The sequence below is a fragment of the Macaca nemestrina genome, chromosome X (assembly GCF_043159975.1).
Source record: "Macaca nemestrina isolate mMacNem1 chromosome X, mMacNem.hap1, whole genome shotgun sequence".
NCBI lineage: Eukaryota > Metazoa > Chordata > Mammalia > Primates > Cercopithecidae > Macaca > Macaca nemestrina.
The window spans coordinates 158,501,735-158,528,100 of NC_092145.1; the positions used below are offsets into that span (position 1 = coordinate 158,501,735).

Sequence of the window (26,366 nt, forward strand, 5' to 3'; positions counted from 1 at the left end):
ACTATTTGTACACATTTATGGTCTGATGATCAAATCAAGGTGTTTAGGGTATTCATCACCTCCAACATCGATTATTTTTCTTTGCTTTTTTTTTTGAGACAGAGTCTCACTCTGTCACCCAGGCTGGAGTGCAGTGCGTGATCTCGGCTCACTGCAATTTCTGCCTCCCAGGTTCAAATGATTCTCCTGTCTCAGCCTCCCAAGTAGCTGGGACTACAGGTGTCTGCCACCAAGCCTGGCTAATTTTTGTATTTTTAGTAGAGATGGGGTTTTACCATGTTGGCCAGACTGGTTTCGAACTCCTGACCTCAGGTAATCTGCCTGCCTTGACCTCCCACAGTGCTGGGATGACAGGCGTGAGCCACTGCGTGTGACCCCATCGATCATTTTTCTTGTGCTGGGAACATTTCAAATCTTCTAGCTACTTTGAAATATACAATATATACAATATATTCTTGTTGACTATCGTCCCTGTGCTGTGATATCAGACACGAGAAGTTAGTCCTTGGATTTAACTGTATGTGTGTACCCATTAACCAACCCCTCGTTATCCTCTCCACTTACTTTGCAGCCTCTGGTAACTGTCATTCGATTGCAATTGTGTCTTTGTTTGTTTTTGATACAGGGTCTCCCTCTGTTGCCTAGGCCGGAGTGCAGTGGCGCAATCACAGCTCACTGTAGACTCAAACTCCCGGGCTCAAGTGCTCCTCCCATCTCAGCCCCCTGAGTAATTGGGACTATAGGTACTCCCACAACACCTGACTACTTTTTTTGATTTTCTTGTAGAGATGGGGTCTTGCTATGTTGCCCACGCTGGTCTGGAACTCCTGGGCTCAAGTGATCCTTTCTCTTCAGCTTTCCAAAGTGCTGGGATTATAGGCGTGGGCCACTGGGCCTGGCCTCTATTTTGATTATATCTTAAGAAATGACTACGACAACACCCCGTTTCCGTCTACTATCTGTGTGATTTAATTTTTGCACCCTTGAACCGCTGCTGGTTTCGTTCGCAGCGAGCTATGTGTGTAGAGACCTATGATTTTTGTAGCTTCCCAAAGTCTTGGCTGCCACCGAGGTCAGCCCTCCAAGTTAGACTGTTAAAATTAGGACAGTGAGCTGAGAGAGTTCTAAACATAGCTCAGGGGCTGGAAGGGAACCGTCTCTCATCTCACCCTACCAACATCATGCATTTTGCCAACTGTGTAACCCTCAGAGACACCGCTGACCTTTCTTCTTGCTTGACTCGTATGGTTACCGACAAACAAACCCGGCAGAGAGCAGCTTTGCCTGGCCTTGTTGAGCTGTGAGGCTGCAGACTTCCCTGAACTTAGAAGGGAGGAAAGTAGCAGACAGCAGCATTTCCATGGGGCAAAGGCTCACTCTCCTTTCGGTTTTCGACTTCACCTTTTATTGAACTTCCGGGGTCCATGTATAGGATGTACAGGTTTGTTACGCAGGTAAACATGCACCGTGGTTCTCTGCTGCAGAGATCAACACATCACCTAGGTATTAAGCTCAGCATCCATTAGCTATTCTTCCTGATGCTCTGTCCCCCGATCTCACCCCTCCACAGGCACCAGTGTGTGTGCTTCCCCTCCCTGCGTCCATGTGTTCTCATCATTCGGCTCCCGCTTATAATGGAACAGGCCGCGTTGGGTCTTCTGTTCCTGAGTTAGTTTGCTCAGGGTAACGGCTTCTAGCTCCGTCCATGTCCCTGTAAAGGACATGATCTTGTTCCTTTTTTATGGCTGCGTAGTATTCCACAGTGTCTATGAACCGCAGTTTCTTTATCCTGTCTATCATTGATGGGCATTTGGGTGGATTCTATGTCTTTGCTATTGTAAATAGTGTCACTATCCTTGATAACTTGTGACACATCCAGCAGCTATCCAGACAGGAGCAGCTGGCAGGGGGTGCCCAGTCACGGCTGCTGCGGCTGAGATCAAGTTGCAGCCAGAAACAGCACTTACTCTGTGATGCCAGAGGCAGATGCACTGGCCATCTATGAGTCCGTGATGAACACATGATGAAAAGACGATAAGGGGCTGGACCGGGCGCACTACCTCACTCCTGTCACCCCAGCACTTTGGGAGGCTGAGGCAGGCAGATGACTTGAGGTCAGGAGTTCAAGACCAGCCCGGCCAACATGGTGAAATCCCATCTCTACAAAAGTTACAAAAATTAGCTGGGTGTGGTGGCACACGCCTATAATCCCAGCTACTCGAGAGGTTGAGGCAGGAGAATCGCTTGAACCCGTTAGGCGGAGGTCGCAGTGAGCTGACATTGTGCCACTGCACTCCAGCCCGGCGACACAGCGAGACTCCATCTCAAAAAAAAAAAAAAAAAAAAAAATTGAGAGTTGAGAGCGATGACATCTGTTTGCACTTGGGCTTTAGTGGGGGGCTGGGAGGGACTCTCAGTACAACAGAGCAAAGTCATGGAGACAAAATTGGCGAGGGAATGCACGTGGCTCATCCATCCTCCTAAGGAGCTGTCTCCCGCCAGTCCTGCTACGTCTTTTCTTTTTCTTTTGAGACAGAGTCTGTCTCTGTCGCCCAGGCTGGAGTGCAGGGGCGCAGTCTCGGCTCACTGCCACCTCCGCCTCCCAGTTTCAAGTGACTCTCCCGCCTCAGCCTCCCGAGTAGCTGGGAGTGCAGGCACCTGCCACCATACCTGGCTACTTTTTTGTATTTTTAGTAGACATGGGTTTCACCAGGCTGGTGTCAAACTCCTGACTTCGTGATCTGCCCGCCTCAGCCTCCCAAAGTGCTGGGATTACAGGTGTGAGGCACCACGCCCAGCCCCTGGTGTGTCTGTGTGTGTGTATGTGTATGTGTTCAAGTCTCCACTTGTGTGTCTGTGTGCGTGTGTATGTATTCAAGCCTCTGCTTGTGTGTATGTGTGTGTGTGGATGTGTGTTCATCAGGGTGTTAGGGTTCAAATTAGGTTCCCATAAAAAGATTCATTGGAGTGTTAACCCCCAGTAACCTGTGAATATGACCTTATTTGATGGTAAGTTCATTGCAGATGATCAAGTTAAGCAAAGGCCACTAGGGTGAACCCGGGTTCAACATGACTAGTGTCCTTATAGAAAGGGGGATATTGGCCAGGTGCGGTGGCTCATGCCTCTAATTCCAGCACTTTGGGCGGCTGGATATGGTTTGGCTGTATGTCCCCACCCAAATCTCGTCTCGAAGTAACCTCCACATGTGAAGGGAAGGACCTGGTAGAGGTGATTGGATTATGGGGGTGGTTCCCCCATGCTTTTCTTGTGATAGTGAGGGAGTCTCACAAGAACTGATGGTAAAAGTGTGTGGATTTCTTGGCGCGCTCTCTCTCTATCCTGCCACCATGTGAGACATGCCTTGCTTCCCCTTCTGTTATGATGTGAAGTTTCCTGAGAGTTCCCCAGCCATGCAGACCTGTGAGTCAATGCAGCCTCTTTCCTTTATAAATTACCCAGTCTCTGGTATGCCTTTTTTTTTCCTTTTTTTTTTTTTTTTTTTTTTTTATTACACTGTAAGTTCTGGGATACATGTGCAGAACGTGCAGGTTTGTTACACAGGTATACACGTGCCATGGTGCTTTGCTGCACCCATCAACCCGTCATCTACATTAGGTATTTCTCCTAATGCTCTCCCTCCCCTAGTCCCCACCCCCCAACAGGCCCCAGTGTTTGATGTTCCCCTCCCTGTGTCCATGTGTTCTCATTGTTCAACTCCCACTGTTGAGTGAGAACACGCGGAGTTTGGTTTTTTGTTCTTGTGTTAGTTTGCTGAGAATGATGGTTTCCAGCTTCATCCATTGTCTTTTCAAAGGACATGACCTCATCCTTTTTAATGGCTGCATAGTATTCCATGGTGTCTATGTGCCACATTTTCTTTATCCAGTCTATCATTGATGGACATTTGGGTTAGTTCCAAGTCTTTGCTATTGTGAACAGTGCCGCAATAAACATACATGTGCACGTGTCTTCATAGTAGAATGGTGTATAATCCTTTGGGTATATACCTAGTAATGGGATTGCTGGGGCAAATGGTGTTTTAGATCCTTGGGGAATCACCACACTGTCTTCCATGATGGTTGAACTAATTTACACTCCTAACAACAGTGTAAAAGTTTCCCTATTTCTCCACATCCTCTCCAGAATCTGTTGTTTCATGACTTTTTAATGATCGCCATTCTAACTGGCGTGAGTTGGTATCTCATGGTGGTTTTTGGTTTGCAGGAAATGCTCACTGTTTTTAGAAATATTTAAAAGAGTCTCTGGGCCCCTGCACAGATTTCCCAGAGCTCCTTCTGGCTGCCTGTGTTTGTGGCACTTCCCTCACTCACCATAAACGGAATTCCCTGTGTCTTCCCTCAGAGGCTGGGACCTTTCTGACTATACTAGTTTGTTCTCACGCTGCTAATAAACACATACCTGAGACGGGGCAATTTACAGAGGAAAGAGGTTTAGTGAACTCACAGTTCCACGTGGCTGGGGGAGCCTCACAATCATGGTGGAAGAGCAAGGAATGTCTTCTCTTACACGGTGGAGGGCAAGAGAGAGAGAGCGTGTGCAGGGGAACTTCTCTTTACAGAGCCATCAGATCTCATAAGACTATCACAAGAACAGCATGGGAAAGACCTGCCCCCCTGATTCCATTACCTCCCACCAGGTCCCTCCCACAATTATGAGAACTGCAATTCAAGATGAGATGTGGGCGGGGACGCAGCCAAACCATGTCACTGACTTTGTCTCTGGGTCTCGGTTTTGGCTCAGTCCTAACCCACCTGAATGCAAAACCTATTTCAAGAATGGTGTCGGTACTTCTTTCTTAAGAAAACATCAGAAAAGCAAGCTGGATGTTTTCAGGGGTGGGGGAAAAAGGAATCAGGGACTGTCGGTCCTACCCTCCCAGCCATAACTTTTGGCTCCTTTTCTCTGGGTATCCCTTGGGCTCAGCATGGAGACATAGAAAGGAGGGAACTCTGAGATGAGTGGAACAGGCTGCGGGGTGGTGTTACTCTTTGGGGAGGTAAAGTCTGTCCAGGGCTGCCATGGACAGCTGAGCTCAGAGCCTGGAGGAGCACAAAGCAGGCAGGTTCATATCATGTCACCACTGTGCCTGTTGGGATGGGAACTGGTGGAGGCTGAGGGTCACGGGATGGAGAATGTGCCCACTGGGGCTGTTCTAGGGAGCAGGGGCGGGGGAATCCTCATTTCTTTTAAGGTGTTCATTCTCTTCCTCTCTCTGTCTCTTATTCACTTGTTTTGCTCTCTCTTTCTCTCTTTTTTGTTTCTCTTTCTCTTCTTCACTTCTCTCTCTCTCTCCCTTTCTCTTGTTCACTTTCTCTCTCTCTCCCTGTCATTCAAGCTTTGAAGTTATAAAACTCTAAGTGCTACTTCGACCCTTTAATGTTTTCTTGCAGAACGAGTTTTCTGTTTTCATTGTACGGTCCAGAAACAAGAGTCAAAGACTTAAACCTGTTGGCGTCGTTTTTCAAGCTTCTGGTACTTTTGTTAATGTCTCGCAAAGCGGAACTGTGTTTAAGTGGAGAGTCATCCACGCGTTGATTTAGATATGGTCATCTGTTTCCCTATATGGCTGTCATTTTTCCCTTTAAACCAATTTTCTTTTCATCTTTACTAACCAGGGCATTTCATTTCTGGGGGAAACTACAGAATTACTGACTTTAGATCGCATCATTCTCAGTGCCTTCTCTCTTGATTTGCTTGTGCTTTGCAAGGTGGTTTTATAGCTCTTGACAAACATCTGCCACATGTCTGGTAATGATTGTTTTTTCCCCTTGAAACCAGAACTTTTTTTTTTTTTTTAACAAGATGCATTCAAGAATTCCTAACATATAATGTAGACAGACATCAGCTGGGCTCCTCTGATTGGACTGTTCATTTAGGGACCTCGGGTTCTACCAACTTTGTTCACTGTTTCTTCCCACCATGGTCCTGACACTCCCTATTGCAACCTGTAAAGACGATAAAGTCCAGTGGAGTAGTCCATTCTGGCACTGCTCTAAAACTATCCCTGAGGCTGGGTAATTTATAAAGAAAAGAGGTTTCATTGGCTCAGAGTTCTGCAGGCTGTACAGGGAGCATGAGGCTTCTCGTAGGTTTCTCAGGAGGCCCCAGGAGCCTTACAATCACTGAGGAAAGTGAAGGGAAAGCAGGCACGTCTCGCATGGTGGGAGCCGAAGCAAGAGAGAGAGGAGGTGCCACACTCTTTTAAACAACGAGGTCTCGTACTCACTCACTCACTTTCATGAAAATAGCACCAAGAGGATAATGCAAAACCATTCACGAGAACCCCACCGCCATGATCCAGTCATCTCTGGATGACTGGATCATCCAGAGGATGATCATCCACCAGGCCCCACCTCTAACCCAGGGGATTCCAATTCCACATGAGATTGGGCGGGGACACACATCCAAACTCTATCATCTAGTTTGAAATGGGTATCCTCACTGAGGACCCAGGGACAATGGTTTCCACTCATCTCTCCAAGAGGCTGTGTGGACTCTTCACTTCAACTCCATAAAATGCAGAGAGAACTGCTGATGGAATAAATCTGTTGGCACAAACTGTCTGTCCAAACTGTGTCATCTAGTTTGAAATTCATATCCTCGGTGATGACCCAGGGCCAATGGTTTCCACTCACCTCTCCAAGAGGTTGTGCGGACTCTTCACTTCAGCTCCGTAAAATGCCGACAGAGCTGCTGATGGAATAAATCTATTGCAAAAAAACTGTCTTGGGCTGTGCCTCAGAAAGGGCTAAGATTTCCAGCCCCACCTCAGGGACGGGGACGAGGACCTGGGAAGTGTTATTTGCATCTTTTCTTAGTCCCCTTCAGGCTGCTACAACAAAAATATCATAGCCTGAGTGGATTATAAAGTACAGGCATTTATTGCTCACAGTTCTGGGGGCTGGAAGTCCACCATCAAGGCATGCAAGATATTCAGTGTCTGGAGACGGCTTCCTGGTTCGTAGATGGCACCTTCTCATTGTGTCCTCACATGGTGGAAGGAGTGAGGAGCTCTCTGGGGTCGCTTGTATAAGAACACAAATCCCATTCATGAAATTGGTGCTATTCCTGTCAGAATTGTGCCAGCACCATCTGGCTGGCCAGAGGGAGATGATTTCCAGGAAACCGGAATCCGCTAATTTGCATTTGGGTGGGAAACCGATGAGATTCTTGGATTGTACATCCTGACTTTGGGAGAAAATGACTTGGAGGGTGTAGAATTATTTATTGGGTCTAAGTGGAAGGGTTAGACCAGACCAGCGGTCCCTAACCTTTTTGGCACCAGGGACCGGTTTTGTGGAAGACAGTTTCTCCATGGCGGATGGGGATTGTTTCAGGATGATCCAAGCACATTACATTGATTGCACACTTTATTTCTATTATGATTACATTGTAACATAGAATGAAATAGTTCTACAACTCACAGTAGTGTAGAAGAATAAGTGGGAGCCCTGAGACTGTTTTCCTGCAACTAGATGGTCCCATCTGGGGCTGATGGGAGACACAAAGATCATCAGGCATTAGATTTTCATAAGGGGCATGCAACCTAGATTCCCTCACATACACAGTTCACAACAGCTTCTCAATAGCACTCCTATGAGAATCTAATGCCGCTGCTGGTCTGACAGGAGGTGGAGCTCAGGCAGTAATGAGAGCTACGCGGAGCGACTGTAAATACGGACGAAGCTTCGCTTGCTCACCCACCACTTACCTCATGCTGTGCAGCCTGCTTTCTAACAGGCTACGGATCAGTCCTGGGAGGGGGACCTCTGGAATAAGGGATCGCACAGAACCAGATAGTCTGTGAGGTTCTGCTTGGCCATACATTCCTGGGGGTGTAAATGATGCAGCATCTTTTATTTTTATTGGTTTATTTTTGTGTATGTGGAGATGGGGTCTTGTTATGTGGCTCAGGCTGGTCTTGAAATCTTGGCCTCAAGCAATCCTACCACCTCGGTCTCTCTCCCCACATGCTGGGATTACAGGAGTGAGCCATCACCCTGGCCAATGTAGCATCTTTCATGCTCATTCCTGGACTTGTGTTTGCCCTTTGCCCCCACCCCTTATTTTATTTTATTTTTTAGACGGAGTCTCTCTCTGTCGCCCAGGCTGGAGTGCAGTGGCACGATCTCAGCTCACTGCAAACTCTGCCTCCCGGGTTCACGCCATTCTCCCGCCTCAGCCTCCCGAGTAGCTGTGACTACATGTGCCAGCCACCACGCCTGGCTAGTTTTTGTATTTTTAGTAGACACAGGGTTTCACCATATTGGCCAGCATGGTCTCGATTTCTTGACTTCGTGATCCGCCCGCCTTGGCTTCACAAAGTCCTGGGATTACAATCCTGAGCCACTGCGCCTGGCTGTGTTTGCCTTTTAAAGTCTTGGACCATCAACTGCTCCTGAGGCACTGGGATGAGAACCTAGCAAGTGTTGTTTGCAGTTGTTCTTAGTTCTTTCAGGTTTCTATAACAAAGACACCATAGATGGAGTAGCTTAAACAACAGATGTTTATTGCTCACAGGTCTGGAGGCTGGGAGTCCAAGATCAAGGCAGGGCAGAGGCTGGGAGTCCAAGATCAAGGCAGGGCTGGAGGCTGGGAGTCCAAGATCAAGGCAGGCCTGGAGGCTGGGAGTCCAAGATCAAGGCAGGGCAGAGGCAGTGTCTGCTGGGGACCCGCTTCCTGATTCATAGATGGCGCCTTCTAGCTGTGTCCTCACGTGGTGGAAGGGGACGAGGGAGCTCTCTGGGGCTCCTTTTATAAGGGGCATTCATCCCATTGATGGAGCCCCACCCTCACGACCTCATCACCTTCCAAAGACCCCACCTCGTAACACCATCACCTTGGGGGTGAGGATTGAACGCAGGAATTTTGGGAAGACACACACGTTCAGTCCATAGTCCGTCTTGCCCTTTCAAGGAAGGGAGTGTCAACCTTTCATCTCTGATTGACTCATCCATTGATGGGTGAAGAGCTTATTCATTCAGTCAATGAACACTTATGGGGCACTTGTCTTAATGCCTGGCACCTGGTCAGGCCATGGTGTGCAGAGAGTTCACAGCAAGGTATCTGTCTTCAGTCATCATTGGCCTTATGTGGGAGGCAGGCTGAGTGTCAGCCCGGAGAACCATGGAGGCCCAGTGTGTTATGTACCCCGTGGAGAATAGATGAAGGCTGCTTTCATGTCGTCACAAGCAGAAAGGTGCATGATTCGACCCCCTGTGTTTGAGACAAAAAAATGGAACGAAAATGGCCCTCCCATTGCACAGGGGACCCCAGTGCACAGGGAACCTCTTCTACTGGGGGGTGACCTCCTGCACACGTGTGAAATTAGAGAAATACAAGAAGTCAATGCATATTTCCTGGCCTCAACTTAAATTCGTTACATCCTACAGATTCATGAACTGTGATAAAGATACTTTTTAAAGAAATCTAATGAAAATACCAGTGGGAAACAGCAGTCTGACGTTAAATAACACAAATGATTGCCTCTTAAAAGTTAGACGTTTATTCATTGTCAGTTGTCACTGCACTAGGCAGAACTTTGTTGTCAAATTAGTATGAAATATCTTGTTTGTTTATGCAAAATAAATATATGTTTGGAAGGCTGTGTTGACTGAGAAAATGGTAATTATAAAAGGTTAGTAATTGATGTCCACTTAGATTTAGAAAATACACAAAGCCACAGAGAAGGAAATTAAAATTATTCTTCCGTCCTCTCTCTGCAAAAATTTCAGCCGTCACCTTAAAATATTTCCTCTGTTTTCTTCGGGGATTCCAATGATGTGTAGTATGAGATTATTTGATGTTGTCCACGACTCCTGGAGGCTCTATTTTTTAAACCTCATTTTTCTTTTCTTTTCTTTATTTACTTTGAGACAGGGTCTTGTTCTGTCACCCAGGCTGGAGTGCAATCATAGCTCACTGCAGCCTCAAGCTCCTGGGCTCCAGTGATCCTCCCACCTCAGCCTCCTGAGTAGTGGCAGATTCAGTGGCTGGTTGGGACCCACTTCCTGGTTCATAGATGGCGCCTTCTTGCTGTGACCTCACATGGTGGAAGGGGTGAGGGAGCTCTCTGGGGCCCCTGATGTAAAGACACTCATCTCATGCTTCAGGTTCCATTCTCATGACCTCATTACTTCCCAAAAACCCCACCTCTCAACACCATCACCTTGGATTTTAAAAATATGTATTAAAAATATAATTTTACATATTTTATAAAATTTTATGAAATATATATTTTATATATTATATAGCATATACAATATGCATATTTTGTATTTTAAAAATCTTATAAAATATAAAATTATATATTACATATAAATTATATATTATATAAAATATATATCATATTTTAATATTAATTATAATATAAATTTATTATATAAATATTATAGAAAATTAATTTATTATATAAATATTATATAATACATATTTATATAAGATAAATATATAATATGAATTTATTATATAAATATGTTTTTATATATTATACAATATATAAAATGTACATATTTTATATATTTTAAACTTTTATAAAATGTATTTTAAAATTTATATAATTTTAAATTTATAAAATTTATAAAATACATTTTATAACATATATGTAAAATTTATATATCAAAAATGTTATATATATATATATAAAAGAAACATTTTTTTTTTTTTTGAGTAGAGTGCTGTGAACAGAGTTTCTGGGTAGCATGTATGCTATGAAATGGGGACGTTTGGGAACCTCTGTTCTGGTCCGTTATGTGTTAACTGTAAAGTTTGCTTCTTTGCTTTGGGTTTTTTTTTTTTTTTTTTTTTTTTTGAGACGGAGTCTCACTCTGTTGCCCGGGCTGGAGTGCAGTGGCGCAATCTCGGCTCACTGCAAGCTCCACCTCCCGGGTTCACGCCATTCTCCTGCCTCAGCCTCCCAAGTAGCTGGGACTACAGGCACCCGCCACCACGTCCAGCTAGTTTTTGTATTTTTTAGTAGAGACGGGGTTTCACTGTTAGCCGGGATGGTCTCGATCTCCTGACCTCATAATCTGCCCGCCTTCACCTCCCAAAGTGCTGGGATTACAGGTGTGAGCCACCGCGCCCGGCCCTTAGCCTTGGTTTGACGTGACAGATTACAACTGACTGTGTGCTCAAGATCATGAGGTCGGGAGTTCGAGACCAGCCTGGCCAACATGTGAAACCCCGTCTCTACTAAAAATATCAAAAACAAATTAGCTGGGCGTGGTGGCGGGCGCCTGTAATCCCAGCCACTTGGAAGGCTGAGGCAGGAGAATCGCTTGAACCTGGGAGTTGGAGGTTGCAGGTTGCAGTGAGCTGAGATCGTGGCTTTGCACTCCAGCCTGGGCGACAAGAGCAAGACTCCGTCTCCAAAAAAAAAAAAAAAAAAAGAACATTCTATTGCCTGCTTTCTGTGCGTTTTGTTTTTGACAGTCAGAGCTGTGACATATTTCATCCATGTAAAGCCGAGAGCATGTGGTGGTCCTGATGTTATACAGGCAGCCTTTCCCACTGCATACGGTGCATCCTAAACCTGTTCCCCTGCATTTTAACCAGGGACAAATGGAGGCTAAGTAGGTAAGGGGTGAGAGCATGATTTGCAGCGAGAACCATGGGAAATGAGGTTCTTGGTTGCCACGTTGGGGGACCCCCACTCCCCTCCTCTCTCTGGGATAATTGAGTCCTCAACATCTTATATCTATAAAAGGAAGATTGAGTTGGATCTAACGTTCCTGCCTGCAGTGCCATTCCGGAAACTTTTTGTCAAAACCTTAGCAGCCATAAATACGTCAGAAGAGAAGAGACTTTTCATTCGTGTGGAGCATCTTCCCAGGAACTAAACTCAGGCGAAAGAGGCAATTCCTTCTAGCAGAATCCATCCAGAGTGTGTGCAGACGCCATGGGGAGATCTTCTACTGTGTCACCCAGCAATCCCATTACCATTGTACCATAAAGACACATGCGCACATATGTTTATTGCAGCACTATTTACAATAGTGAAGACTTGGAACCAACCCAAATGCCCATCAATGATAGACTGGAGAAAGAAAATGTGGCACATAGACACCATGGGGCCGGGCGCGGTGGCTCACGCCTGTCATCTCAGCACTTTGGGAGGCCGAGGTGGGCGGACCACGAGGTCAGGAGACCGAGACCAGCCTGGCTCACGTGGTGAAACCCCATCTCTACTAAAAACACAAAAACAAAATTAGCCGGGCGAGGTGGCGGGCGCCTGTAGTCCCAGCTACTCGGGAGGCTGAGGCAGGAGAATCGCTTGAACCCAGGAGACGGAGGTTGCAGTGAGCCGAGATTGTGCCACTGTATTCCAGCCTGGGCGACAGAGGGAGACTCTGTCTAAAAAATAAATAAATAAATAAATAAGTTAGAAAAATACACCGTGGAATACTGCGCAGCCATGAAAAAGGATGAGTTGATGTCCTTTGCAGGGACATGGCTGAAGCTGGAAACCATCCTTCTCAGCAAACTCACACAGTAAACCAAACACTGCATGTTCTCACTCATAAGTGGGAGTTGAACAATGAGATCACAGGGACACAGGGAGGGGAACATCACACACCCGGGCCTGTTGGGGGGCGGGGGACAAGGGCAGGGAGAGCCTTAGGACACATACCTAAATGCATGCAGGGCTCGAAACGTAGATGACGGGTTGATGGGTGCTGCAAACCTCCATGGCACGTGTATACCTGTGGAACAAACCTGCACGTTCTGCACACGTATCGTAGGACTTAAAGTAAAAAAAAAAAAGAAATAGTATTTCAGTACAGTCTGAATTAGGTATTAGATATAAAGGAGAACATACGTGTTGAGGGCCATTTGAGCCTGTTCTCTATATAAACTGATATTTTTGTCTTTTTTTGTAGCATGTTTGGGGTTTTTCTGGAGTTGAACTTTTTAGATATCTGAAAAATAGCTGTTAATATTTCCGACAGAAGTTGCAAATTTTTTCCCAGCTCATTATTAATTTTTTACTTTGCTTATGGAGATTTGTTTTTTTTTTTTTTGAGATAATGTCTTGTTCTGTCACTCAGGCTGCAGTGCAGTGGCGTGATCTTGGCTCACTGCAGCCCCCATCTCTTGGGCTCAAGCGATCTTCCCATCCCAGCCTCCTAACTTGCCGGGGCTACAGGCACGCACTGCCACGCCTGGTTAATTTTTAAAGTTTTTTGTAGAGATGAGGCCTCTCTCTGTTTCCCAAGCTGGTCCTGAGCTTCAGGCCTCAAGCGATGCCCCCACCTCAGCCTCCCGAAGTGCTGGGATTACAGCCGTGAGCCACCGCCCCGGCCTGTGTTTTAATCACGTAGTTTTTTTAATAGTGAAATTTATCTAACCACCTTTCTGAATTTTTGCTTAGGAAGCCTTTTCCTTCTGCGGAGGTTAAAGTAATGATTCCTGCTTTCCCGGAATCTTCTCATGGTTTAACTTTGTTTTTGTCTTGGAGTTCACTCTGATGCACACTGTGAGGTCTGGCTCTAGTTTTATCTCTTTCCTAATGTGGCTTCGCGTGCCCCAACACCGTTTATTAAAACACTCATCTTTTGCCCCTTTTGTCGTATACTAAATTTCCACGTGCAGTTGCCCTATTTCTGGAAATTGTACCCTGTTCCTTGCTCCATTAATGGCTGTGGTACCTCCCTTTTAATTATAGAGGCTTCTCAAATGTTCATCTCCTACAGGGCCGGTGTGTTCTCAGTCTTTATACATATCAGAATTTTCCTCTTTGCCGCCTCATTTGCAATTCTTTTCCCCACAGCAATTTCAGAATCGACTCGTCCAGTTTGCCTAAAAGAAATTCTGTGAACTATTTTTATTGGATCACATCAAATTTGCATATCGACTTGGGTCATTCTGACACCTTTAGGGTTGTATCAATTTAGATCTTTTTTTTCCCCCTCCAACTTCTATTTTATTTTTTAAATTAAAAATTTTTTTTTTTTGTTTTGAGATGGAATCTCGCGCTGTCACCCAGGCTGGAGTGCAATGGCGTGATCTCGGCTCACTGCAAGCTCCGCCTCCCAGGTTCAAGCGATTCTCCTGCCTCAGTCTCCCGAGTAGCTGGGATTACAGATGCACACCATGACACCCAGCTAATTTTTGTATTTTTATATTTTTAGTAGAGATGGGGTTTCACCATGTTGGCCAGGCTGGTCTCGAACTCCTGACCTCATGATCCACCCGCCTTGGCCTCCCAAAGTGCTGGGATGGCAGGTGTGAGCCACTGCGCCCGGCCTCAACTTCTATTTTAGATTCAGGGGGTAGATGTGCAGGTGTGTTCCCTGGGTATATTGCTGAGGTTTGGACAACAAGGATCCTATGACCCAGGTAGTGAGCATAGCACTCAATAGTTTTTCAACCCTGGCCCTATCCCTTCCTTGCCCCATTGAATTCCTCAGGGTTTCTTGTTCCCATCTTTCTGGCCATGTGTACTTGATGTTTACCTCCCAGTACGAAGTGAGAACGTGTGGTATTTAGTTTCCTGGTTCTGTGTTAATTCACGTAGGAGAATGGCGTCCACCTGCATCTCTATTGCTGCAAAGGACACGATTTTATGCTTTTTAATGGGTGCGTAGTATTCCATCGTATAGATGCACCACATTTTACTAAGAATTGAATTACCGTTTGAGCCAGCAATCCCATTACTGGGTGTCTACCTAAGGGAAAGTAAGTCATTCTGCCAAAAAGACGCATAGACTGTGTGTTCATTGCAGCACTATTCGTAATAGCAAAGACATGGAATCAAACTTAGGTGTCTGTCAACTCTGGATTGGACAAACTTTGGTGTTTTTTTTTTTTTTTTTTCTTTTGAGACGGAGTCTTGCTTTGTCACCCAGGCTGGAGCGCAGTGGCACAATCTCAGCTCACTGCCATCCCTGCCTCCCTGGTTCACACCATTCTCCTGCCTCAGCCTCCTGAGTAGCTGGGACTACAGGTGCCCGCCACCACGCCTGGCTAATTTTTTGTATTTTGAGTAGAGACGGGGTTTCACTGTGTTAGCCAGGATGGTCTTGATCTCCTGACCTCGTGATCCTCCCGCCTCGGCTTCCCAAAGTTCTGGGATTGTGAGTCACCACGCCTGGCCGTCTTTTTTGTTTTGTTTTGTTTTGAGACAGTCTCAGTCGGTCACCCAGGCTGGAGTGCCATGGCATGATCACAGCTCCTCACAGCCTCAACCTCCCAGGTTTGCGTGAGCCTCTGAACTCAGCCTCCCGGGTAGCTGGAATGACAGCCGTGTGCCACCATGCCCGGCTAATTTTTTTGTTCCTTTTTCTGTTTTATGGAAATGGGGCTTCACCATGTTGCCCAAACTGGTCTTGAACTCCTGGGCTCAAACGATCTGCCTGTCTTTGGTTTTCCAAAGTGCTGGGGTCACAGGCAGGAGCCACTGCGCCTGACCGGTTTGGGTCTTTTGAGAAGCACACACCAAGAAGGAAAGTGATGGGCCAGAGATTTACTAGGGAAACTCTTGTGTGAAGGGTCAAACAGGCGCTGGCAGAAGAAAGTGGAGGAAGGTTTTCAGACGACGGTGTAGGTGCCCCACACCTGTGAAAAAAGAGAGGGAGAGGCATTGGGTAGAAGGAGCGTCCAGCTGGTTTTCTGATCATGCTGAGTCACAGGCTGTGAAAACCCAAAAGCCTGAGGAAGCCGGATCTTGCGAAACATGTTGTCCATCTGCAGAGACACCGGGTGGGTGGTGTCTGGTGACTGTTGCAACCTGCTGTCTGTGTGCGGGGGTGTCTGTGTGGGTACATACAGATTTCTCAGCTCCAGTGCCAGCTTCCCGGTCCATAAGGAAAACACTAAACTCTTCTCGCTAAAGTTAGGAATGCAGCAAGGATCTACTCTGCAATCTGTGATGCTTTTATTTGTTTATTTATTTTCGAGCTGGGGTCTCACCGCATTGCCCAGGCTGCAGTGCCGTGGCACAATCGGCTCACTGTGTGTTTTCAGGGAAGACTCCACGGGCACCTCCAAAACCATGGTGGCATGACGTTCTCACCGAGACCCGAGGGCATCTTGCCATGGCCTCAGCTCTACTTTTATGTCTTTACAGAGGGTCCTAAAGGTTTCCTGATAGAGGCTTTGCACACTCTCGATGACCAAGTCTCATTTCACTGTTGCTGTTGTTTCTGTATTATCAGCAGGACTGTCTCTTCCCATGCCTTTTTAAGCTGCCAGTTGTTTCTGTATTTATGGAAGCTGTTGCTATTTGCTTCTGAATTTTCTGACTACCTTCCTGAATTCTCTTCTTGGATTTGTTTAATGTTGATTTTGTTAGTTTTTTCCTGGCATACCATCATGTCATCTGCAAAGTATATTTTGACTCTCCCTCTGCAGTTCTTGTATCTGTTGTAGTTATTTATCTGACCACGTTGGATAATATCTCCAATAACATGTTAAAGGACAGGGCGCACTCCTGGAATCCCAGCTCTTTGGGAGGCGGGGGTGGGAGGATGACTTGAGCCCAGGAGATCAAGACCAGTCTGGGCAACACAGCAAGACCCCATCTTTACAAAAAAATAGTAAAAAAAATAACCGGCTGTGGTGGCTCTCACCTGTAGTCCCAGCTACTTGGGAGGCTGAGGCAGGAGGATCGTTTGAGCCCAGGAGGTCGAGGCTGCAGCAAGCTATGATTGTACCACTGCACTGCAGCCTGGGCAGTGTAACGAGACCCCAGCTCAAAAGAAAAAAAAAAAAGCATCACAGAGAACAGGATGGACACTTGCTGCTTTTCTAACTTTAGCTGGAAGATTTTAGTGTTTTCTTTATCGACTAGGAAGTTGGCATTTTGGGGCTGAGAAATATGTGTGTACACACACAGACACACCCTCACACAGACACCTACTTATACACAACCAGCATGTACACACACAGACACACCCTCACAGACACAGACTTATACACACGCAGCATATACACACACAGACACACCCTCACAGACACAGACTTATACACACGCAGCATGTACACACACACACACACCCTCACACAGACACAGACTTATACACACGCAGCATGTACACACACAGACACACCCTCACAGACACAGACTTATACACACGCAGCATGTACAAACACACACACACACACCCTCACACAGACACAGACTTATACACACGCAGCATGTACACACACAGACACACCCTCACAGACACAGACTTATACACACGCAGCATGTACACACACACACACACCCTCACACAGACACAGACTTATACACACGCAGCATGTACACACACACACACACCCTCACAGACACAGACTTATACACACGCAGCATGTACACACACACACACACCCTCACAGACACAGACTTATACACACCCAGCATGTACACACACACACACACCCTCACACAGACACAGACTGATACACACCCAGCATGTACACACACACACACACCCTCACACAGACACAGACTTATACACACCCAGCATGTACACACACACACACACCCTCACACAGACACAGACTTATACACACCCAGCATGTACACACACACACACACCCTCACACAGACACAGACTTATACACACGCAGCATGTACACACACACACACACACCCTCACACAGACACAGACTTATACACACCCAGCATGTACACACACAGACACACCCTCACACAGACACAGACTTATACACACGCAGCATGTACACACACACACACCCTCACACAGACACAGACTTATACACACCCAGCATGTACACACACACACACCCTCACACAGACACAGACTTATACACACGCAGCATGTACACACACACACACACCCTCACACAGACACATACTTATACACACCCAGCATGTACACACACAGACACACCCTCACAGACACAGACTGATACACACGCAGCATGTACACACACAGACACACCCTCACACAGACACAGACTTATACACACGCAGCATGTACACACACACACACCCCCTCACACAGACACAGACTTATACACACGCAGCATGTACACACACACACACCCTCACACAGACACAGACTTATACACACGCAGCATGTACACACACACACACACCCTCACACAGACACAGACTTATACACACGCAGCATGTACACACACACACACACCCTCACACAGACACAGACTTATACACACCCAGCATGTACACACACAGACACACCCTCACAGACACAGACTGATACACACGCAGCATGTACACACACACACATACCCTCACACAGACACAGACTTATACACACGCAGCATGTACACACACACACACACCCTCACACAGACACAGACTTATACACACCCAGCATGTACACACACAGACACACCCTCACAGACACAGACTGATACACACGCAGCATGTACACACACACACACACCCTCACACAGACACAGACTTATACACACCCAGCATGTACACACACAGACACACCCTCACAGACACAGACTGATACACACGCAGCATGTACACACACACACATACCCTCACACAGACACAGACTTATACACACGCAGCATGTACACACACACACACACCCTCACACAGACACAGACTGATACACACGCAGCATGTACACACACACACACACCCTCACACAGACACAGACTTATACACACCCAGCATGTACACACACACACACACCCTCACAGACACAGACTTATACACACGCAGCATGTACACACACACACACACCCTCACACAGACACAGACTTATACACACCCAGCATGTACACACACAGACACACCCTCACAGACACAGACTGATACACACGCAGCATGTACACACACAGACACACCCTCACACAGACACATACTTATACACACCCAGCATGTACACACACAGACACACCCTCACAGACACAGACTGATACACACGCAGCATGTACACACACACACACATACCCTCACACAGACACAGACTTATACACACGCAGCATGTACACACACACACACCCTCACACAGACACAGACTTATACACACCCAGCATGTACACACACAGACACACCCTCACAGACACAGACTTATACACACCCAGCATGTACACACACACACACACCCTCACACAGACACAGACTGATACACACGCAGCATGTACACACACACACACCCCCTCACACAGACACAGACTTATACACACGCAGCATGTACACACACACACACCCTCACACAGACACAGACTTATACACACGCAGCATGTACACACACACACACACCCTCACAGACACAGACTTATACACACGCAGCATGTACACACACACACACACACCCTCACAGACACAGACTTATACACACGCAGCATGTACACACACACACACACCCTCACACAGACACAGACTTATACACACGCAGCATGTACACACACACACACACCCTCACAGACACAGACTTATACACACGCAGCATGTACACACACAGACACACCCTCACAGACACAGACTTATACACACGCAGCATGTACACACACACACACACACCCTCACACAGACACAGACTGATACACACGCAGCATGTACACACACACACACACCCTCACACAGACACAGACTGATACACACCCAGCTTGTACACACACACACACCCTCACACAGACACAGACTGATACACACGCAGCATGTACACACACACACACACCCTCACACAGACACAGACTTATACACACGCAGCATGTACACACACACACACCCCCTCACACAGACACAGACTTATACACACGCAGCATGTACACACACACACACCCCCTCACAGACACAGACTTATACACACGCAGCATGTACACACACACACACACCCTCACACAGACACAGACTTATACACACGCAGCATGTACACACACACACACACCCTCACACAGACACAGACTTATACACACCCAGCATGTACACACACACACACCCTCACACAGACACAGACTTATACACACGCAGCATGTACACACACAGACACACCCTCACACAGACACAGACTTATACACACGCAGCATGTACACACACAGACACACCCTCACACAGACACAGACTTATACACACGCAGCATGTACACACACACACACACCCTCACACAGACACAGACTTATACACACGCAGCATGTACACACACACACACCCTCACACAGACACAGACTTATACACACCCAGCATGTACACACACACACCCTCACACAGACACAGACTTATACACACCCAGCATGTACACACACACACACCCTCACACAGACACAGACTTATACACACGCAGCATATAAGCATAGCGTGCGTGTTCGTAATTAGGATTTAATAATATATTCCGATTTTTAAAATAAACTTACTGAGACTACATGTAGTAATTCCAAGTCCCTTAGCTTGGGTCAGGAACATGGGAATGTCCTTGTACAACTTCTACCTTTGGGTTACGAGGAATACAGCAGAAAACCTAAGCGTGTGGAAAACTTATGATGCAGTGTTCTAGGTGGACAGAACTTTTCATCGATTCATGCGTGTATCAAGCCAAATAGTAAAAGTCTTACACACCGAGAGGACTGTTCACACAATACTGTCAATGAAGTGTACAGGCTGACAAATAAATTATATGTTGAAGAGCCTCCCCCACAGGCCCCACCTCCTCATACCATCACCCTGGCGATGGAATGTTTTCAACATAGGAATTATTTTTGGGGGAGAGGAGACACGAAATTTTTTACACTTGGGAAAGGCAAAATGTAAAAGTAGCATAGGCCTTTTCATTTTATTTTATTTTATTTTATTTTATTTTATTTTATTACACTTTAAGTTCTGCAGTACATGTGCAGAATGTGCAGGTTTGTTACATAGGTAGACAGGCGCCATGGTGATTTGCTGCATCCATCAACCCGTCATCAATATAAGCTATTTCTCCTAATGCTGTCCCTCCCCTAGCCCCCCACCTCCTGACAGGCCCCGGTGTGTGATGCTCCCCTCCCTGTGTCCATGTGTTCTCATTGTTCGACTCCCACTTATGAGTGAGAACATGCGGTGTTTGGTTTTCTGTTCTTGTGTGAGTTTGCTGAGAAGGATGGTTTCCAGCTTCATCCATGTTTCTGCAAAGGACACGAACTCATCCTTTTTTATGGCTGCGTAGTATTCCATGGTGTCTATGTACCACATTTTCTTACTCCAGTCTATCATCGATGGGCATTTGGGTTGGTTCCAAGTCTTTGCTATTGTGAACAGTGCCGCAATAAACATACGTGTGCACGTGTCTTTATAGCAGAATGATTTATAATCCTTATTGCTATTTAAATTACCTTTGTATTTTTATAGATTCGTGGGTATGAGTACACTTGTGTTACACGAATATATTGCATAGTGCTAATGTTTGGGCTTTTAGTGAGGCCATCACTCAAATAACGCGCATGGTAGCCAATAGGTAATTTCTCGTCCCTCATCCCATCCCACCCTGTGACACCTCTGAGTCCCCAATGTCTATTAATTTATGCTCTATGTTGATGTGTACACATTATTTAACTCCCCTTATAAGGGATAACGTGTGGCATTTGACTTTCTGTTTCTGAGTTGTTTCACTTAGGATAATGGTCTCTAGTTCACTTTGTGTTGCTGCACAAGACACAACTTCATTCCTTTTCATGGCTGCGTACTATTCCATGTTATATATGTGCCGTATTTTAAAAAATCAGAATATCTGTTGGTGGACACTCAGGCTTAATGTTTTAATAAAGAACATTCCAAATATGTTGAAGAAAATAATCTCCTGCACAAAACTTGAAAAAGGTCATATGTGTCTGTAATAATTCACAGAAAGCGACTTGCCTGACTTCCTGCCTACGAAATCCACTTTTCCGTCAGTCTTCCCTTCTCCAGGGAATTCATGGAAGTTCCCTTCTTGCATTTTCTCAGCCCCCCGTACAAGGACTCATTCTTGCCTCATCGTGTCCCCGTCTCTGTCCTTGCCTTGGGATTGGTTTTTGACTTTGCACACCAGATGTCTGACTCCCACCAGCACACCTGTTGCCTGCACCTGTGAGACACGTTCTGAATCCACCACCTCTCATACCACCTGTGCTGAACTGTGGCCGAGCTCCCCCGTCAATCCCTGGGACTGCTGCAGGGGACCCTTGATAGCCATGTCTTCCTCCAGCTCGAGGGGATTCTCCATGAATCTATCCCTTCATTCCTTCCTGTGAAACATATCACAGATTCAGCTCAGAGCCCTGTGATGACGCCCGGTCTGCCGGAGAGAAAGAAGCTCACGAACTGTGCGGGGTGCCCCTGCACCTTCTTCCCTCCTCTCTTCCCTCTTTCCACGTGCTTGGCTCCAGCCAGCCGCCTTCCTCTTCCTGGAATATCGCAGGCGTGCTGGGCTTTTGCTCTCCCCGTCACAGCATCAGCTCAGGAGGCCCTCCTCGGAGGGTTTTCCTCTCACCCTCCATCCAGAATCACCGCATCGACCTCTCCTCTTCTTCCTTTGCTCGGGGTTTCCTTTGAAGTTCACTCATAACTGGAAGGTGTGAGATCTGGAAAGTTCTGGCTTAGTGCCAGACACATCTGTGTATTTACAATGGATGGCATCTTACCCAGGGGAACGAAATCTCCTGGAGGCAGAGAACATGTTTATGTCGGTCTAGTTCGTTCCCTGCATGCTGGGCACCGAGTGTGGGCTCTGCACATATTTTATAAAAGAAGAAGGGAAGGGTTGGAATAGGGACAGAAGGAAGGAGGAAGAAAGGAAGGAAAGAGGGAGGGAAGAAAGAAAAGAGGGAGGGAAGGAAAGAGGGAAAGAAGGAAGGAAAGAGTGAGAGAAGGAAGTAAAGAGGAAGGGAAGGGAAGGTAGGAAGGAAAAAGTGAGAGAAGTGAAGAGGAAAGGATGGAAGGATAAAGGAAGGAAAGAGGGAGTGAAGGAAAGAGGAAAAGAAGAAGGAAGGAGTGAGACAAGGAGGGATAACATTAGGAGACATACCTAACGTAAATGACCAGTTAATGGGTGCAGCACACCAACATGGCACATGTCTACATGTGTCACAAACCTGCACGTTGTGCACATGTACCCTAGAATTTAAAGTATAATAAAAAATAAATATATGAAAAAAAGAAGAAAGGAGGGAAAGAGGAAAGGAAAGAAGTAAAGAGGGAGGGAAGAAAGGAAGGAAAGAAGGAAGGAAGGAGGAAGGAAGGAAAAAGGGAGGGAAGGAGTGAAGACAGGAAAGAGGGGAGGAAGGAAGGAAAGAAGGAAGGAGAATGGAAGGAAAGCAAAAGGGAGGGAAGGAAGGAATGAAGACGAAAGAGGGAGGGAAGGAAGGAAGGAAGGAGAATGGAAGGAAAGAAAAAGGGAGGGAAGGAAGGAATGAAGAAAGGAAAGAGGGAGGGAAGGAAGGAAAGAAGGAGGGAGGGAAGGAGAGAGGGAGGAAAGGAAGGAATGAGGCAGGGAAAGAATGAAGGAAGAAAGGAAAAAGAGAAGGAAGGAGGAAGGAAGGAAGGAAAGAGGGAAGGAAGGAAGGAAAGATGGAGAGAAGGCAGGGAGGACAAATGGAAGGAAGAAAAAGAAATACAAATCTCTGTCCAAATGTGGATCACTTGTCTTAACCAGAAATTCAGGTGAGATGCTCTCTGCACCTGTGCCCTCAGCAGCTTTGAAGCAAACCGTATTTACCATGTCTTTTATTTTCTGGGTTCTGATGCATGACTTCCGTGACCGTGTCAGCCCTAGAGACCCTGCCCCTCCCACGGCTAGTGAATCCCCGGAGGTGGTGAACAACCCATCTGTGAGCCTGTCTTTCGTATGCAAACCCACCAATCCAGAATCCGCCCCCAACCATCTCCTTTATTGGGCTTGCCTATTCCACGTCACTCTCCGCCTGCCGTAACCACCCCAAAACCAGGTACCCGAGAGTCAGGGACAGCCCCTGTGCCCCAGAGTCCGCTGAAATCATTCACACCAGCCCGCGCTAAGCCTCCTCACCTGTTCCTTCCCTTGGAAACCACAAGGAGAGCTCTTGTCCCCTTTGTCTTCCCACCTGACCAAACTGGGTGTGCCCCTGTGTGGTCCTGAGTGGCGTGACACGCCCCTCCTCTTGGGACCTGTGAGTAACAAACCACTTGCTCAAGAGCAGCCTCCTGATCTGTTGGCCCCACCATGCCTACATCCCGATAAAGTCTACATTTGCAAACCAACAAAGGTGTCCTGCCCGGTGCTGCCCCGAGAGCAGAGGTTAGTTCAGGATTCTCGCTCACCTCTGAAAGGGTATCCATGCTGCAGGCCTTTCTGCCGGTCACATGGACGGCATATTCCAGCGCCTGCCAGGGACTCGTGGGGGATGACGGGATTTATCAGGGGGTTTTTCATTGCACTGTCATTACGCGAGACTAATCCACTTTAATACATCCATGCCTCCTGAGCCTGTGGGAATTCAACAGGAACAGAAGCAGAAGGAATGGAACCATCCCTCCCTTTGGCATCCTGCGTCTCTGGAGGCTTAATTCTCACAAATATGTGCTCTGCTTTTAAATCTTAGTTTGATGATTTTCTCTTCCTCTTTTTCAGGTTTCCCCCGACAACCTGACCGTGTGGCCGTCGTGACGGGAGGGACAGATGGCATCGGCTATTCGACGGCGAAGCATCTGGCGAGACTCGGCATGCATGTTATCATAGGTGATGACTTTGACAGTTACTTGTGTTTTTTGTTTTTTGGGTTTTGTTGTGGTTGCTGTTTTTGTTTTTGAGGCAGGGTCTCAGTCTGTCGGCCCACGCCGGACTGCAATGCTGCGATCTCGGCTCACTGCAACCTCCACCTCCTGGGTTCAAGCAATTCTCCCACCTCAGCCTCCCGACTACCTGGGTTTACAGACAGGCACCGCCACGCCCGGCTCATTGTTGTATTTTTAGTAGAGATGGTGTTTCAGTACACTGGCCAGGCTGGTCTTGAACCCCTCAGCTCAAGCCAGCCACCTGCCTTGGCCTCCCAGAGTGCTAGGATTACCGGTGTGAGCCACCATGCCTGGCAGTTAGTTGTATTTTATACCTAACGTGAGCTACTTAGTTGTTCATTTAGACATGTATGCAAATGTTGATTTGCATATAGAAAATTCAGTCAGATCCACAAAACTCATAAAGGTGATATTCAAAACCTGGAAAACACAGGAAATTGTTGTACTCTTTTGGAAATAGATATATGTGCTGCTTCCATATCGATCCTGTGTTTTTTTTCACATGGTTTCCTGGAAGAAAATAACCATATATCTTTATTACTTTACTAGGGCTGCTATAACAAAGTATCTGAAGGAGACTGGAGGTTAATAAAAAGCCAAAATTTAGTTTTCACAATTCTGGAGGCTGGATGTTTAATATCACAATGAGGGCAGGGCTGGTTCCTCCTGTGGCCTCTCTCCTGGGCTTGGAGACACCGTGTTCTCCCCGCGTCCTCACAGGGTCGTTTCTCTGTGTGTTTTCATCTCCTCTTCTCCTGAGATGTCTTAGTTTATTTCAGGCTGCTATCACAGAATTACCATAGAATGGGCGGCTTATACACAACAGACATTGATTCTCCCACAGTCCTGGAGGCTGGAAGTCTGAGATCCAGGGGTGGGCAGGGCTGGTTCCTCCCAAGGCCTCTCTCCTTGGCTTGTAGGCGCCGTCTTCTCTCTGTGTCCTCACAGGGTCATCCCTCTGTGTGTGTCTGTGTCCTCATATGCTCTTCTTATAAGGACACCAGTTCGATTAGATCAGGGCCCACTCTAGTGACCTCATTTTACCTTAATCACCACTTTAAAGACCTTATTTCCAAACACAGTCACATTCTGAGGTCCTGGGGTTTAGGACTTCAATTTCTGAATTTTGTTCAAACACAACCTCCTGACAGAATCTGAACAATTTTGTGGGATACTTGTTTTTTCTGCATCCATGCCCTGTAGACACTCGATGTTTGATTTCTGCTCTTCTTTTTGAAAATCTCTCTAAAAGCTTATCATGAGCTCTGACTCCTCTTTAGGTGGGACCTCTTCAGGTCTCCCTTCAACTGGGAACATGAGGACAGTTGGAATTAACCCATTCTACTATTGTCAGTGAAGGAGGGGGAGAGGGGGAGGGGGTGGGTGAAGGAGAAGGAGGGGGGAGGAGTGGGGGCCGGGGGAGGGGGAAGGAGAGGGAGTGGGGGAGGGAGGAGAAGGGTGGGGGGAAGGAGAGGGAGTGGGGGAAGAAAAGGGGGCAGGGGAGGGAGAAGGAGAGGGGGTGGGGGAAGAATAGGTGGTGGGGGAGGGAGAAGGAGAGGGGACGGGGAGGGGGTGGGGGAAGAAGAGGGAGCAGGGGAGGGGGAAGGAGAGGGGTGGGGGAGGGGGAAGGAGAGGGCGTGGGGGGAGGAGAGGGGATGGGAGAAGAAAAGGAGGTGGGGGAGGGGG

General features: G+C 46.9%; 1 protein-coding gene across 1 annotated transcript in view; it reads left to right on the forward strand.

Moving 5' to 3' along the window:
* LOC139355397 (polyprenol dehydrogenase-like) overlaps positions 1-26,366 on the forward strand; it is a 292,394-nt gene that overhangs the window by 94,708 nt on the left and 171,320 nt on the right. Inside the window, exon 2 of the mRNA XM_071088981.1 lies at positions 24,517-24,624. Coding sequence (XP_070945082.1) covers positions 24,517-24,624 — 108 coding nt within the window. The remainder of the gene's footprint in view (positions 1-24,516; positions 24,625-26,366) is intronic.